At 38.9% G+C, this 16,855-nt stretch overlaps 3 protein-coding genes across 3 annotated transcripts in view; all 3 read left to right on the plus strand.

The window, feature by feature from the left end:
- The first annotated feature begins 50 nt into the window (after positions 1-50).
- On the plus strand, positions 51-4,539 carry LOC117334450. Its single transcript, XM_033894085.1, has 5 exons — positions 51-230; positions 532-1,112; positions 1,691-1,910; positions 2,685-3,268; positions 3,921-4,539. Exons 2-4 carry the CDS (start codon positions 881-883, stop codon positions 2,938-2,940), a joined length of 708 nt encoding a protein of 235 aa, XP_033749976.1. The 5' UTR covers positions 51-230; positions 532-880; the 3' UTR covers positions 2,941-3,268; positions 3,921-4,539.
- A 5,275-nt stretch (positions 4,540-9,814) lies between these two features.
- LOC117334891 (protein TsetseEP-like) lies at positions 9,815-12,275 on the plus strand. Its single transcript, XM_033894732.1, has 2 exons — positions 9,815-9,873; positions 11,570-12,275. Exon 2 carries the CDS (start codon positions 11,763-11,765, stop codon positions 12,273-12,275), a length of 513 nt encoding a protein of 170 aa, XP_033750623.1. The 5' UTR covers positions 9,815-9,873; positions 11,570-11,762.
- A 4-nt stretch (positions 12,276-12,279) lies between these two features.
- The window catches only part of LOC117334451, an 8,319-nt gene continuing 3,743 nt past the window's right edge, over positions 12,280-16,855 (plus strand). The window contains exons 1-3 of the mRNA XM_033894086.1: positions 12,280-12,704; positions 13,492-14,085; positions 16,643-16,802. Coding sequence (XP_033749977.1) covers positions 12,584-12,704; positions 13,492-14,085; positions 16,643-16,802 — 875 coding nt within the window. The 5' untranslated portion in view covers positions 12,280-12,583. The remainder of the gene's footprint in view (positions 12,705-13,491; positions 14,086-16,642; positions 16,803-16,855) is intronic.

Consider the following 16,855-nt stretch of genomic DNA (forward strand, 5'->3'; position numbering starts at 1 on the left):
AAAAGTTGTACATGTACATGTAACATCACACTAAATTGTTTCGTGTTTTTGAACTACACAGTAAGGACTTCTCATCTTGATCATGGCAACAACGTCAGTGTCTCTACCGGAACCAGAAGCTACTTCAGAACCGGAAGTTACTGCAGAGCCGGAATCAGAACCATTATCTGAACCAACGACTATTGAATTGGTCATTCCGACAGCAGCAGTCCTCGTGCTTGGAGTTGTCGGTCAGTGGTTCGGACAATTACATACTGACATACTCAAATGTAGCTTGATATCTTCCGCTATTATAACTGTTTGTAAACGTACCTGCATTATATAAAGTGTAGTTAGTAGACAAAGCCTTTATGTTGGGTTTTTAGGACAAGAATGCGTATATCTATATGTTTATACATAATTAAATATGTTTCGTTATTGTGTGTAGAAACCAACTTTGACAAAATATCTTAACGATATCTAAACCTTATGTCAAAATAGCACAGAACTTGATGAATTGGGAAAGTATTTATGTGCCCTTTCCTGTTTCAGCTTGTATAATCCTCTACTGTATCAGCCATCGACGACGGCTTTCTACTCTTTTCTCGTGGAATAAAAGAGTAAAAGCAATTCGAGTTGAAAACGAGACTACCATGATCCAGAACACGAATTATAACTTCCTTACGTCACGTGACCTTTATGCCTTGAAAAAACTGGAAAACTTCCAAAACAACTTTTGCGGACTGATGAGAATTTGCATTGCCCCGGCTGTGTCTCTAATTACCTGCCGCTCACTCTTCTTTTGTATCAACCCATCGTCAACTACTGTTGGCCGAAATCGTCGTTTCCATCTCAACCAAACATCAACGATGCCATTGGCTGTTTTCTTGTTCCTGCTGGGATGGTGTACGCATTCATGTTTGGATTCGCGTTCCAGCATGTGTACCAGCGTCATAGCAAGTTCACGGATGACATACAGGAGAAAGCTGATGTTATTACAGAGCTTGTATGGGTCATCAAAAACTTAAATGGAATCTCTGCTGCTACAATGCTCGAAATTCTCAACATTCTAAAAACGCAATTGATTGACGAGCTTTACCTGATCCAAGGCATTGACGACCAAATCGGCGCTGGTGAGAATCTGTTATATACTGTATCTATAAAAAATGTATCATGCTATGAAGTCACTATGAAATTTATTATAAGTAAATAAATAATAAATAAATAAAAATCACGATAAAACAGCAATATCATCATCATATATTTACATTTGCTCCGCATTTCCTCATTGACATAATGTTAAGAGGCAGTTGCCACCATACGCCTATAACACCCAGTGCCTCAGGCTATAGCACCCAGTGGGTCATGTGACATTAAAAAATGCGGGATTTTTTTTGTTTTGGTTTAGTTTTTATCGAAGTTGACGAAAATGGCAAGACAATGTAAATATAAGTATTGAACAGTGGTTTTAATGTTGTTATCGTCGATATGGCAGCAAGATGTATGGTGGGCAAATGTAGCATGGAAACCCTAACGGGTTCCCATGCCATTTGCCCACCATACATCTTGCTGCCATATCGACAATAACAACATTCAAACCACTGTTCATTGATTAAATGAATACAAATTTTACTTCCTTATTAAACGTCATATCAGCAATCGCGCAAACTATTTATGCAAAGTTTTAAAATTAGATTCTCTATTTCTGTAGACTCTTGGTCAATTTTGTCCCTGCTGAATAAGAGAGACACACAGACAGACAAGCTATCAGGATTTGGTGGAACACGGAAAGTGGTCAGAACTGTAGATATGGACCGCGTGCCGGAATCACCAATAGACGCCGCCTTGTACAAGGAGTTAATTCGATGTCTCAGGACCCTTCGAGCCCTGACGATCACTAGTCAGTCTCAAACGGGAATGCCATTATACCAGTAAGCAATTCGATCATAATTTCCTGTTCAGTTAAGATAATTGATGTTTGTGGGACAGCACCAAACAAAGAAAATAAATATACACGATATTAGGTGTTTGCTCTGCCACCCGTGTTTGTCAGCTTCCCGATTTATCCCAAAATGGGTAAACAAGGTACTCAGTCTTCTAATAACGTTTTATTTGGAGAACGCAGGTCGAGGAAGAACATGGACATGTACGGTGGCTTAATTATTTGTTCCATTTCGTCCTTTCGTCTTTTCGCCTGAAAAGACGAAAATTAACAAACCTTAAATATCGTCTTTTCGCCCCGAAAGACGACAAATTGTAAGCTTAATTTTCGTCTTTTCGGGGCGAAAAGTTGAAAAGACGAAAATAATGCACCCGAAAAGACGAGAATTAAAGTCGCTAATCTACGTGCATTTATTTCGTCTTTGTTCGGGGCGGAAAGACGAACTTTAAGTTTTGTTAATATTCGTCTTTTCGCTCCGACAAGACGAAAGGACGAGAATTAAGATTTTTTTTTTTTTTTTTGTCTTTTCGGGGCGAAAAGACGAAAGGACGAAATAGCACAAATCAGCCACCGTAATTTGTATGCGATATGATATATGATATGCCTAATTGTTCAACACATGTGCCGGCAATCTTACCGACTAACACCCCCCCCCCCCCCCCCCCCCCCGCCCAAAAAAAAAACAAACTAAAATATTGTTCATAAGTAATCACATAAAATGTATATATATTTATCAATTAAATGTGTATATCTTGTTTTTCAGTTGGCTTGTCCTGGAGATGCTGGGCTTCTTTAGTTTTCTGGGCGTTCTCCTGATCAGTGCCCAGTCCTACCAGATACAGCTGGCCATGTGTGTGGTCACTGTTACCTCTATCAGTCTGCTATGTTATGCCGTCAGTGACCTTGACTCACCCTTCCACGGTTTGCTTAGAGTCGACCTCGGGGTCATCAGCTCCGCGGTGATGGAGATTCAGACGCATGCGCACTATCTCAATGTCATTACACATTCTGTTAAGTGAATGACGGTAATCGATTTATTTTCAAAGGGAAATTTGTTTACATATCCCAATGACAAAGAAAGGATTTTACATGTAAATGTATGTGCTTAATCATGAAATTTCTTGGACTAAAATGAAACGCATAAAGTACTCTCCTGCAGAAACCATAATTTGCAATAACAATTTAAAAAGAAAAGAGAAACATTTTGTCACGTTAAACAGCATGGGTACTCTACTTTCTTGACAGACTACCCTAAAATCATATTATTTCTCACGGCAAATCATGCCCAGCCTCTAGACTTGCCTCCATACTCCCATTGAGCAACTTTGGGGCGAGCTGATACGTAAGGTAGCAGTGTACAGTAAAAATGCCAAATTCTGAAAAATATGGCACATGTTTTAGATATGTAAACATTGCCAGTTAACCTTACATATAACCTCTAATAAAGTATATATATTTGAAATCTGTACAACATTTGCAATTTTAATAGAGCTCTGAAGGATAAGTAAACTGATATTTTCTGTGAATTTTGGAGCTGTGAATACCATGGTAACAGCTTAAAAAATTCTCAAAAATTGCAAAATATTATGATATTTGACCCAAAATGGCACAATTCTCTACACAATTTTTTTTCTGGAACCTATTTAAAATTAAATATCTCTATCCCAAAGACAGAATTAATCTTGTTTGGACATATGTTGTAAATTAAGTTTTTCCGCTATCTTACCTTTTCTGTGGGCTTCCATTTTGCGCTGTAGGCAAAACTAAATTTCCCGTGTAAACACACGTTCGGAAAATCCGGATATTTAAAATCCGGAACCAATTTATTGATTTTTGTTTTAATAAATGTGAAGCCTGTATGTACTACTTCATACTGAATATACCAATTATAGTGTACATTTATTTTTTCATTTTTTATGCATATCATAATACAGGAGTTATTTGCTTAACAAAAAAATTGCCCATGGCCAGGCTGTCTTACTGTGGTGTGCTACCTAAGAACACTCCAACAAACCCCGACTTGTTGATTATAGCTTTGGAACAACAAATTAATTCCTTCCTCGCAGAGAATCCGTGCAGAAAGTCGTGCAAGAGGTATCCACGTCAGGACTGAAGTGACGCTTTTCCATTCGGGGGTATCCTACTCGGGGTGACTACTTGCAACACAAGTGACGTGACAGTATTGTAAAGAGTTGACATGTCCCTTCATTATGACATCAAAATTTGTACAACATTCAAAGCGAGCATGTGTTATCAATTGTACAACATAATTAATCGGGTTTTCTCTATCAATATAATATTGTTTATCTTACTGCAGCCGGATATGGACATCTTATACGGTAGATAAAAACTGGATAATCTAAAGAAAGTGATTGTCACCGACCAAGTTCTCATTTTGGGACTATAAACATGGCGGATGTCGTCCGTGAAGCAGAAGACGGTTACCCTTGCAGAACCACAAATATTGATTTTGTTCCGTTTTTCTTGTTTTATCGATTTTTAAAAACTGAATGTCACCATTCTGGTTGTGTACGTCATCATTCTGGTTGTGTACGTCATCATTCTGGTTGTGTACGTCATAATATGTAAATCACAATAAAGCCTAAACATCAAATTCGTCAAAGTCTTCATTGTTTTCGATTACCATTTGGGTGGAAGTATAGTGTTACATAATAAGTATCAAAATGAAATGGAAGAGTGGGAAAACAATGTTATTGCCGTAAAATCCACAAACATTTTTTGTTCAATTGATCACCGACAATTTCAACAGTTGAATTTTAGTTGAAATTGGCTTGTTGCTCCTTATTTTACCAAAAAGTCGGTTTGTCGAATGTTTGCTTCATCGTATATGTAGCTTTTTTTGAATGACTCATTTTGTTCTTTTGCGAGGCAAAGTTGCGAAACCGAAACCATAATGCTACTTTTTTTCTGCGAATGGGCGTCGTTTTCAATTTTGAAATTTTGCATTTGTAAGATGCGGTGCTCAAGAAATGTCAGTCCGACTCCTACAGTAAAGTACGTCGTCCACGTCAATAAAGTAGTTAACCATGGCGACTGGTATACATGTAATGCATTTTGTTCGTATGCTCCGTAATCGGACTCGTTCCGGAAATTGTAACATCCGGATGCATAAAACCCGTGCCCCTGTGGGTCCAGGCACTTTTCGTCTGGGTTGTGTATAATCTATCGCCCATCATTTCCCTTTATTAAATCTGTCTGCTGGATATTATTTGCCATTATCGTGTATGTATTTTCATTTCACAAGGAATATTTCGAGGTAGAAACTGGTGTTTACATTGGTGTCTTGTCATGTTGTTGCTTTGAATAAGGAATATTTCGAAGTAATTTCGAAGTAAAATTTGGTGTTTACTCTGGATCTGGCGGGCCTGTGCCATGTCAGGTTGTTGTTTGAAGGAATTATTCCGTTTTGAGAGCACTTGTGGAGTAGCCGTTGAATAGTTCCGCCTCTCGGGCTGTTTCTTCACCGGCAAGGCGAGGGATAATTGTTAGGAAACCCCGTAATGAGATAGGGGAGAAAAGACGGATGGTTAGCAAATGTTTACACTGGCAGGATCTCGAGACACATGGTGACAAAGTCGTCACGGTATATTTAAGCATTGAACGGCTTTCAGTTGGCATTCATATTGACTATGAATGCCAACTGAAAGCCGTTCAATGCTTATATTTACCATCTGCGATTTTGTATTTGTCGTGCGATTTTTTTTTGAAATTTTCAAATTCAAATTTCAGTTGGCAGTTCATAAGCTGGTGAACTCGCAACTGAATTGGTAGGGTTATATAGTGGCAGTGCCATACAATGGTAAATATTTTGCTAGTGATTAAACGATGGTTGGCAATTGTACATCCCTACAATTTAGGGTAAACGTTCAGAGATTCCTATTAAAGTAAAACACTCACTGCGCCTTGTACTTGGTTATCATACCATGTTTATCTATTTTTCGGCAAAGCCGTATAATTTTCTTTTGTTCCCGGATATGACGCGACAGGTGGCGTTACTGGTCAAGATGAAGTATATGATTGGTCAATGTAGCGGTAAATGCAAAATGCAGATATGCAGTTAAATACGAAACAAAGCTAGGATTGAATGCAAGCCGAATAAGTGGATGAATCTTTTCGAATGACACATTAATAAAATCATATTCCTGACTCAAATGCAGTCTTATTATCACCAAAAATGATTCAAACTGATATAATTTTGTTATCCTTGCTGAAACTGCGCATTTATTAATTAGTTCGTTAATTTATTTCACCAGCAGTTTTACATTATAACCCCCAGCATTAAAACTATGCCGTTTATCTTTTTAAAAGATATTTCTTGTTAACTATTGAACTTCATTTGAGGAGTCCATTTTCATTCTCAGCCGTCTATCTAATTACTGTACATCCTATTTGTGTGTATACGGAATCTGTAAGCGAAAGCAGCGGCGGAACCCTGTGTGCATTACATATACATGTATGCGCTTGCACATCTACCTTAATCACGCTCGATTTCGATATTCTTCTAGAATAGTTAACGAACCGCACCAAATATTGAAACATAATTAAGATTGCATCAATCATTCATAGAACTGTTGTACATTGGGAGGTTTAAAGCTCTGACTGAGAGTTGAATCATGAAGTTCAGTTAGAGTAATTGCATAGTTCGCGGGTTCAGTTATAATCAGGAAAAGCACTTAGAGACCTCAAACAGACTGTCTACAACGTCAACAGCATAGATAGTCATCGCCGGATACCCACGCTTATCACCCGTGGTTCAACTCAGCCAGAAAACCTCGTTTCGATGACGTCACTCTATATATAGAAACATAACCTTTTCATAATAAGGACTCTTCACTTTTGGAGGGGGAATAGTTATAAGTGACAAGGAATGCGCCAATGAAGGCGTGCCAGTTAGGCAGCAAACATATTAATGACAACAAGTCATACATGTCTCTGAATTCCTTAACAAGTGATAAGTGTAGCGTAGCGTACGTCGTGCAATCGACCGTGGGTCTCCGGCGATGCAATATAGTTCACGTATATCCCTTAAATAGTTGAAATGTTCTTAGTGAAAATTAGCAATGAGTAAAAACCAATATTTACATTTGTTCTGCATTGTCACTTGATACTACTGCCAAGGCAAGTTCAGAGTTATGAGACAATAACACGGGCGTAGTAATATGCAAAATACATGTTGGTGGTAATTAGCTTTCAAACGTCGTTTTTCAAGTCGTTTTTTTTAAAGTAAGCGCGGACAATTGTTTTTTTTTATCATATGACAGAAGATAACATAAAGTGTGAATTGAAAATGTTGATTGATAAAATTTTAGAAATGATATCAGTGATTTTTTCACGCACTATATATTTTGCAGGGAAAGTCATGGGAAACAATTCCAAGGGCAGTTCCGGCTGTTCTACTTGTTGAACAGACATAGAAATGCAATGTATTTGAATAAGATGGAGTAAGATGAAAGTATTCCGAATGGTTGCTTACTTCTGCTCAAAAAAAGATACACGTATCCAGTAAATCCGAACGTTTCTGATGTTTTATCGGCTTAAATAAGAAATCATGTATTGACCGTCTAACATTCTGCCATATATATAGTGATCATGTGACCGGACGAGATCTCGCGTGACACAGGCAATTCCTTATGTTGAAAATAGTTCCCTGTGAGATGTCAATCACGTGATTAACATAAAAAGTAAGTGGATTTACCTGTTTAAGTGCGGTGACATGTATGTCTGTACGGTCAGGTTTGTCAACAATGATCGATTGCTTTCTATCCACATGACGATATTGAATAGTTGAAAACATACGCTCAAGTGCATACCCGAGGATAGGTTTGGTCACGCGCATGCAGTGCGTGACTTTTATAAAGTTTGACATTTCTGATACGGCTGTGTTATGTAAAGTAATGACGTGATCCAGTCTAATTAAAATTAGTCTTGTAATTTCCGCTCCTCTACGAAACTCTACGATACACTGCAACACTGTTAGGAACATGGATTTAGTCCAAAATTGCATGAACAGGAATATCAAAAAAAGTAATAACAAACAGCAGTGTATCGTAGAGTATCGTAGAGGAGTGGAAATTACAAGACTGGTTTCAATTAGAATGTGACGTGATCCTATATTGTCAGTGATGACGTTGTTCGGAATAGAAGCACGTGTAAGACGTGTCGCAAGTTCCTTGGCAGGAAAAGACTAATAGAATCTATCATAGGGTCTATTCCGTGGACAGGGATATCTCAACTCGAGCGTAAGAGTTTGGCCAGTCAACACGAGGCTTGCCGAGTGTTGGCCAGCCAAACTCTTACACGAGGGTTGAGATATCCTTGTTCGCGGAACAGACCCATGATTGATTATTTTTCTCACATACTTGCAACCAAACGTAAGTTTTTAAGAAAGTTTGTTATCCCGCCGTCTTCAATGCTCCTTGGAATGTGCGTCAAAATATTGATGCCGTCATCATTTACGACTTGGTTACTCAACGTAAAATGATGACGTTACGTTATTGTGAGCAGCGTCATATAGCGCGTGCCGGCTGTCTTTACCAACCCTGTGTAAGATCGATTTATCTTTTCCCTAGCAACCGCCGGATAACCCTGTGAAGTATTGGAGAAAAAAATTATCATCCAACCCCATGGAAGTGAGACAGGGGAATGGAAGATTCTTAAGTTGCCAAACACGAGGCTTGCCCCCATGGGGGTGAAAGATTATATTAATCTTTTCCCTAAAAAGACATGTTGCTGTCAAATGTGAAAACGATTTTCTTCTCTTTCCATTTCAGCCTAGGGTTGAAAAAGAGAACTCCCGAGTTATAAACTTTGTCTGACGTCAGATATCAATGCAGGCACGGTACTACAGTAATGAAAAATGGCATGTTTTAAAACAATGCAATGCATGTCCATGGAGTAAACGATATTCTTCTATCTTACCTCAAGGAAACGAAAAAATATATACCTGGTAATCTAATGCCACGAAATAAATAGACCAAATTGGACGTTGCCGAGAAACCTTTTAATAAGGGTTTGGCCCGCCACATTTCCAGCGGAGAACCTTAACCGGATGATAGGAAAAGCAATCGATACATGTATATATCTTTATCACATTTTTGCCTGTGAAATAAATAAAATTATCAAACTAAACAAGCTTATTCTTTCACTTCAGTAATGAGCAGTAAAATATATGATTTTGCAGTGAAAATATAAAGTTTTGCCGGAACTATTTACCTGTTGTAAGAGTTGTTCCCCTTGGTCGAGCATTTGGACAGATTGGCCTAGCTACTTTCAAGTGGGCAAGCAAAGAAAAGTTTTAATAAAAGCATTATAATGCCTCATTCGAAATGTAATTAAACGATAATTCATTGGTTTGCCGTTTAATATCAAATATATTTCACTCGTATGACATATTTTTTCTTCATCTTGTGTTTATATATAAAAATCTGCCATACAAGAAAAATAAATTTCATATTAAACAGCAGACCATTTGATATCCTCTATATACTCTCTCCTGGCTATTACAGGTACAATTATCTACTTATACGTCATCAGTTTACAGAAAATACTATATTTAGCCTAATCCTAGACTACTGTAGGGAACAGTTCTTTATCACTAAGATTTCGAAATATTAAAAAAAAAAAAAAAAATGCCAGTACCTCGATCAGAACCCCCTTCCTATCATGAGTTCGGTGACAACTCCCAAACGCTCAACGTGCTTCTATGATGGCTCTTTCGCCGAACTAGACGTCTTGGACACCCCGGCCCTATTATGAAAAGTCTGTATCCGCCTATGAGTGGATAACAGATACAAAGTCAGGTAATCAAGTCAAGTCTTATTTGTGACGTAATTATTAGCGTCATTACTTCGATTCGTGACGTCACATCCTGCACTGAAACTTGATGTTTTTGTGTTGCATGGAATGGCGGGATCACAACAAACGAACTACGGGTAAGAATTACAAACATTTTTACATGTCTCTGTATCAATTTAGCTTTTTATCGGCGCTACAAAAAGGAAAGATTTGTACTTTTATCATGAATGAAAAACGCTTCGGTAAGGTTATGCAAAGGTTTGGCCAAAACGCAAAATTATACTGTGCATGTTTCGGTACTCCTGGACGGCCGTATATAGATTTAGCAGTACTATTGTAGACCGCTTGCTGTACATTTTGATAATATACGCTAACACAACTTTAAATGTTGACAGGGACGACATGTCCCGTGGAAATGTTAAACTTTCAGATGTTTTCAGTTGCGCCGAATTGCTTTTCTTAACAACAGTAGATAGATGAACTCAAGCTGAGCTGCGGAAACATCTCTTTTTTCTTTTTTGTTTGTTGTATTTTGTTTGTTTTGTTTTTTGTTTTTTTATTTTTTGTATTGTTCAGGAAATCGGATAATACTAGGGTATGCAGGGATTCATGGTTACGATATTTTTGTGTGATTTCATTTCTTTTTATTATGAAGATGGCTGCCATGGCAATGGCAGACACTTTCACCCTAACCCTAACTCTAACCGATTTTTGTCCATTTTGCAAAAGCCGCTTGTCTGTTTTACTTTATAACACCTCGTCGATATAAACTAACCAAATGAGACTAGTCCTTGGGTACACGGCCCTATATCATGTATATAGTCAGAGAATAGAAGGACTTAAAAAGAACATCCTTGGGTACCTCCTTCAATACGAGGCTCACAACATATCAATCAGCCCTCGTAGTAAAGGTCAACTTGATTGAGAACAGGTCGATCATATACAAGTCTTGTTCTCCACATCATTACAGACTGTCATTGTTATAATTACTGCCGAGATAAAACGTTTCTCGTTCACACTTCACAGACAATAACAATAATTAGTATTAATTAGTGTACCTCACTCCCCTGTCAATCCAGCCAGTACCTGTAGCGTAACGATCGACGAGAGCATGGAAGTGTTAGCAAGATGTTAATCATATCACACTATAATCCGGACCATAGTATTATATTAATTTATGTTGGAACAGGGCATCGATTGTTATGACTACAGTAACAATCACCCATGTACGTGATATGTCGAAACTCAGACATTGCTGGTGCCCGACTCATGGAATGATTATGCGCAAAATCCTCGAGACATTTAACAACGCCGTATTAAATAATACAGCATTCAATTTCCATGATTACTGTTGATATTCAAAATTATTTAATTACTTAATAGATTAATTATGGTTTAATCGGCAATGGAATGCTTCACCAGTTAATTATCTAGTTCAATCATTGTAATTAAATTTTAAATTAAAAAGGAAAATGCCTGTATAAACATGTTTCAATTTTTGTTAGTAAACACATTTTTTTATCTTTTGCGTTAACTTTCAAAACAAGTCACGATAGCCAGTCTCTCTGAATTATACCTGTAATGAGATGAGCTTTGTAAGATGTAGATGCTGATTTATATTAGCATATACTAAGTAAGCATAGACACTTATTGTTAAACTAATGTTGTAGTCGGTGTAAATAATACTGCTATCAAGCTGATATAGATGTAGCTATGTACCAAACCATTATGAATTAACGTACAGGAAGCTACAAAAAATGAGATACACAATCATTTGTATTTTGACAGATTTGTATTCAGAGTATTTAAAAAGATAATTTTGCTTCATTGCAGGTGACCTTCCAGCTCCTATTGGTTAGACACGCACCTTTGAAATGATGACCTTCATTCATCATAATCTGCCATAACGCAAAGTTCGTCTAAATCATCATTGATCATTCAAGAACCGAAAGCTAAAGTAGCTTGATAGAGAACCTGAAAGGAAACAACTCCAGACAATTATTACATATCATTTTGATCTAAAGCAATGTCCGAACTAGAATTAGAAACGACAGTCGAACCTGAGCCAGAAACAACGGCCAAACCGGAACCAGAAACAACGACCGAACCTGAACCAGAAACAACAGCTGAACCTGAATCAGAAATAACGACCGAACCTGAACCAGAAACAACAGCTGAACCTGAACCAGAAACAACGACCGAACCTGAACCAGAAACAACGGCCGAACCTGAACCAGAAACAACAGTTGAACCTGAACCAGAATCAACAGTCGAACCTGAACCAGAAACAACGACCGAACCTGAACCAGAAACAACGGCCGAACCTGAACCAGAAACAATGACCGAACCTGAACCAGAAACAACAGTCGAACCTGAACCAGAAACAACAGCTGAACCTGAACCAGAAACAACAGTCGAACCTGAACCAGAAACGACGGCCGAACCTGAACCAGAAACAACGACTGAACCTGAACCAGAAACAACAGCTGAACCTGAACCAGAAACAACAGTCGAACCTGAACCAGAAACTAACAGCTGAACCTGAACCAGAAACAACGACTGAACCTGAACCAGAAACAACGACCGAACCTGAACCAGAAACAACGGCCGAACCTGAACCAGAAACAGCAGCTGAACCCGAATCAGAAACAACAGCTGAACCCTGAATCAGAGACAACAGCTGAACCCGAATCAGAAACAACGGCCAAACCTGAATCTGAAGGAACTACCGAACCTGAGTCAGAAATAACAGCCGATTTTGAACCGGAGGTGATTACTGAACCGGGATCGGAAAATGAACCAAATTCTTTTTCTGAAGTGACCGGATTATCTTCTCCGGAAGCAGAAATGACCTTGATACCCTCAGCAGAAATGACTACGCCGGAAGTAGAAGCGGAAGCACAATCGGAGCCAACCGTGTCAGAAATAATGTGGCCGCCTACAGCCTTGTTGGTACTCGGGGCGTTTAGTATGTATAACAAAGAGTAGCAGAAATGTATACAGTATTAAACATTTTAACGTCCGGAATTGTAGAACCAATTGAATATGTGTGTTTAATATCGGTAATTGTTTAGAGAGTATAGGTCACCTTACAAGCTGGAAAGAGCGGGGATTTGCCATTAGCTTAGTAGTAGGATGTTCGCCATGAGAGCGAGCGGTCGCTAGTTCGAAGCCCGGCGCGGGCAGGGTATTTTTCATTACACACTCTTATCACAATCAATTGTAGGTCGATCATTGCTACTAATCAGTGTATACAAGTCAAAAAGTATATCATGAAAAATTTCTTCTCAACTTATCTCTTTATACATTTGTTTTTAAAGGGACATTCCTTCGTTCGGGCATCAGAAACATGCACAATTTCTATCGATGAAATCTATGTCAGAACGATGATTATACGAGTGACTGTGCCTACTTGTTATGAAATTAAAGCCGAAATGTACAAGAAAGGCGTATCGTATACGAATACCGTATGTCTATGCGGTAATTAGTGATACTTCGGGTCGAATCAAGAATTTCAGGACTTAATACTCGAAGAGTTTTGGCTTATCTTTAGAATAAAACTGCATTATTAATTTAAAGATTATAACTTTTACTACTTGGAAAAAATACAAATTTTCCAGTAAGTTTAATTTTGACGACCTAAACTTTATTCAAACGAAGGAATGTCCCTTTAAGATGATATCCGCGTATTTGCTCATATCGATATAAATTATACATAAATGAAAGGAATCAACAAATTTGTATAATCTTTTCAGTGTTTCTGATGCTTTATCTGCTGTGGCAAAGGAGGAGAGTGAAATTCAAACGACCAGCACAACGGAAGTTTCACCCGTCCACATTTGTGTATGAATACGAGGATTTCGTCAACTGTGACCCAGTCAATCTGCCCGTCTTTATCGCCGACAGGGATGAGTATGCTATTGACAAACTACGATATTTTCAAAACAATGGCCTCAGTTTATTGTACATGGTCATGCCCCCGGCCCTCACCCTATTGTTCTGTCCAATGACCCTCTTCATGTACTCGCCAATCACCAATTATTTTTGGCCGAAGCCATACTTTGAATCTCCGCCAAATGTCAACGATTCTCTTGGTTGCTTCTTAGTCCCATCAGGAATGGTGTACGCAATAATGTTTGGTTTCGCCTTCCAAGAAGTGTTTGAAAAGCATACAAATATAGACGATAAACTCAAAGGCCAGACGCTAAGTATGCGAAAGTTGGTGTTGCTAATCGAGTCGATGGAGACGATTTCTCCTAGGACGTTTCTACATGTTTTGCACACACTGAAGGACGAAATCACCAATATAATATTCCGTATACAGTCCATGGAGAATCTTTGTGTATCAGGTAAGGTGTCTTTGAGAGAGGAAATCACCAATATAATATTCCGTATACAGTCTGTGTATCAGGTAAGGTGTCTTGGAGAGACGAAATTACCGATATAATATTCCGTATACAGTCCATGGAGAATCTTTGTGTATCAGGTAAGGTGTCTTTGAGAGACGAAATCACCAATATAATATTCCGTATACAGTCTGTGTATCAGGTAAGGTGTCTTTGAGAGACGAAATTACCAATATAATATTCCGTATACAGTCTGTGTATCAGGTAAGGTGTCTTGGAGAGACGAAATTACCGATATAATATTCCGTATACAGTCTGTGTATCAGGTAAGGTGTCTTTGAGAGATGAAATCACCAATATAATATTCCGTATACAGTCTGTGTATCAGGTAAGGTGTCTTTGAGAGACGAAATCACCAATATAATATTCCGTATACAGTCTGTGTATCAGGTAAGGTGTCTTGGAGAGATGAAATCACCAATATAATATTCCGTATACAGTCTAGGTATCAGGAAAGGTTTCCTGAGGGACGAAACCAGCAATATAACATTCTGTATACAGTCAGTGCATCAGGAAAGGTTTCCTTGAGGGACGAAATCATCAATATAATATTCCACATACAGTCCATGGAGAGTCTCTATCAGGTAAGGTGTCCTAGAAAGACCAACTCCAGGACAGCCATTTGACTAATGATTTAGCAACTTCCGATGGTAAATTGACCTGTTCTTTTATACCCCTGAGACAAATATCATTTTAAGGAGTCAAAAATATACTCTCAAGGTCATACTGGATGCCCTGAAACTTGTGGTATTCTGCATTGAATAAAAGATGTTTGAATGTCTACAGCAATATGATATAAACCACTCGAGTATGACGGATATTTGATATTTTTGCGTAATAAACACCATATCGTCGCTGTCCCACAGTTATGACGCTCATGCACAAAGAGTGAATAGGCATCACGAACAGTGAGTGAATGGGGGCCAAGCACAGAGAGTGAATGGGCGTCACGCACAGAGAGTGAATGGGCGCCACGCACAGACAGTGAATTAACCTCACGCAGAGAGCGAATGAGCCTCACGAGTATATAGTGAATGGGCGTCACACACAGAGTGAATAGGCGTCACACACAGAGAGTGAATTGGCGTTACGCACAGAGAGTGAATAGGCGTCAAACACAAAGAGTGAATGAACCTCAGGCACAGAGAGTGAATGGGCGGCACGCACAGAGAATGAATGGGCGTCACGAACAGAGAGTGAATGGGCGTCACACACAGAGAGTGAATGGGCGTCACGCACAGGGAATGAATGGGCGTCACGCACAGAGAGTGAATGGGCGTCACGCACAGAGAGTGAATGGGCGTCACGCACAGAGAGTGAATGGGCGCCACGCACAGACAGTGAATTAACCTCACGCAGAGAGTGAATGAACCTCACGAGTAGAGAGTGAATGGGCGTCACACACAGAGAGTGAATAGGCGTCACACACAGAGAGTGAATGGGCGTTACACACAAAGAATGAATGGGCGTCACGCACAGAGAATGAATGGGCGTCACGCACAGATAGTGAATCGGCGTCACGTACAGAGAGTAAATTAACATCACGTTGACAGATAGTGAATCAACCTCACGCACAGAGAGTGAATGGGCGTCACGCTTAGAGAATGAATGGGCGTCACGCATAGAGAGTGAACGGGCGTCACACACAGAGAATGAATGGGCGTCACGCACAGAGAATGAATGGGCGTTGCGCACAGAGAATGAACGGGCATCACGCACAGAGAATGAATGGGCGTGATGTACAGAGTGTGAATGAACCTCACGCACAGAGTTAACGTGAGTTAACGATGAGGATAAGCCACACTAATAAAATGTTTTGACTTATATTCAAAATACTACAACATGTTTTGTTTTAATTTTAAATTGCAGAAACTGCAAAAACCATAAAAGACCGCGATAGTTCCTTTTGAAGTTCTTTGAAAAAAACTTTTCAGTACTGAGACGATAGCTTTGCTTTGAGCTTTCTGATTGGTTAATGGTATACTAGTTTATTTCGGTAGCTATATAGTGTACTTATGAAAGTGTTAACGAAAGAACAGAAATCGAATTACTAAATCTTTTGATAAATGGTTCCATACTTCGTATTCCTGTTGGAATTTAATTTATAATGGCATTCCATCTTCGTTTCAGTATTTATATAACCCATTCTCGAAGATGTCATGGTCGACAAATGAAAGATGTCATGTTTTGGTGTAATTACTAAATGCAGTGATCGCTCAGGGTACATCATTAAGAAAGCAGTTTTCAGAATTTTTCTTTCATCAGTCAGAACACACAATATAGAGTGGACATTAAATGACATTTGCTGTACATGTACTCGAACCGATTAATCCACGAAATCTGTGGAGGGGGAGTTGCTATAGCAATATATGTAGTCGGTCAATGTGTTTCCGATATTTGTTTTGGCTTAATTTGGCATATAGTGCATAGAATATACCGTGATCTCGCTCTATTATACCACAGTCTACGGGTATGATTATATGTGTCTGTGTGTTGACAGTAAATATTTGGGGCCTGTTGAAGCCTTTGAACAGTGACCAGCGCAAAAGACAATCCCCCGTGGACCAGATAGTGTTCGTCGAGGTGTTACATTGTCTCCATGACCTCAACGTCATGTCCGCCGAGAGTGGATGTGTCACGGAACACATGCATATATTTCAGTAAGTATAAATATCATGCATATATTTCAGTAAGTATCAATCAAAGAACGCCG

This window comes from Pecten maximus, chromosome 9 (assembly GCF_902652985.1).
Source record: "Pecten maximus chromosome 9, xPecMax1.1, whole genome shotgun sequence".
Classification (NCBI taxonomy): Eukaryota; Metazoa; Mollusca; class Bivalvia; order Pectinida; family Pectinidae; genus Pecten; species Pecten maximus.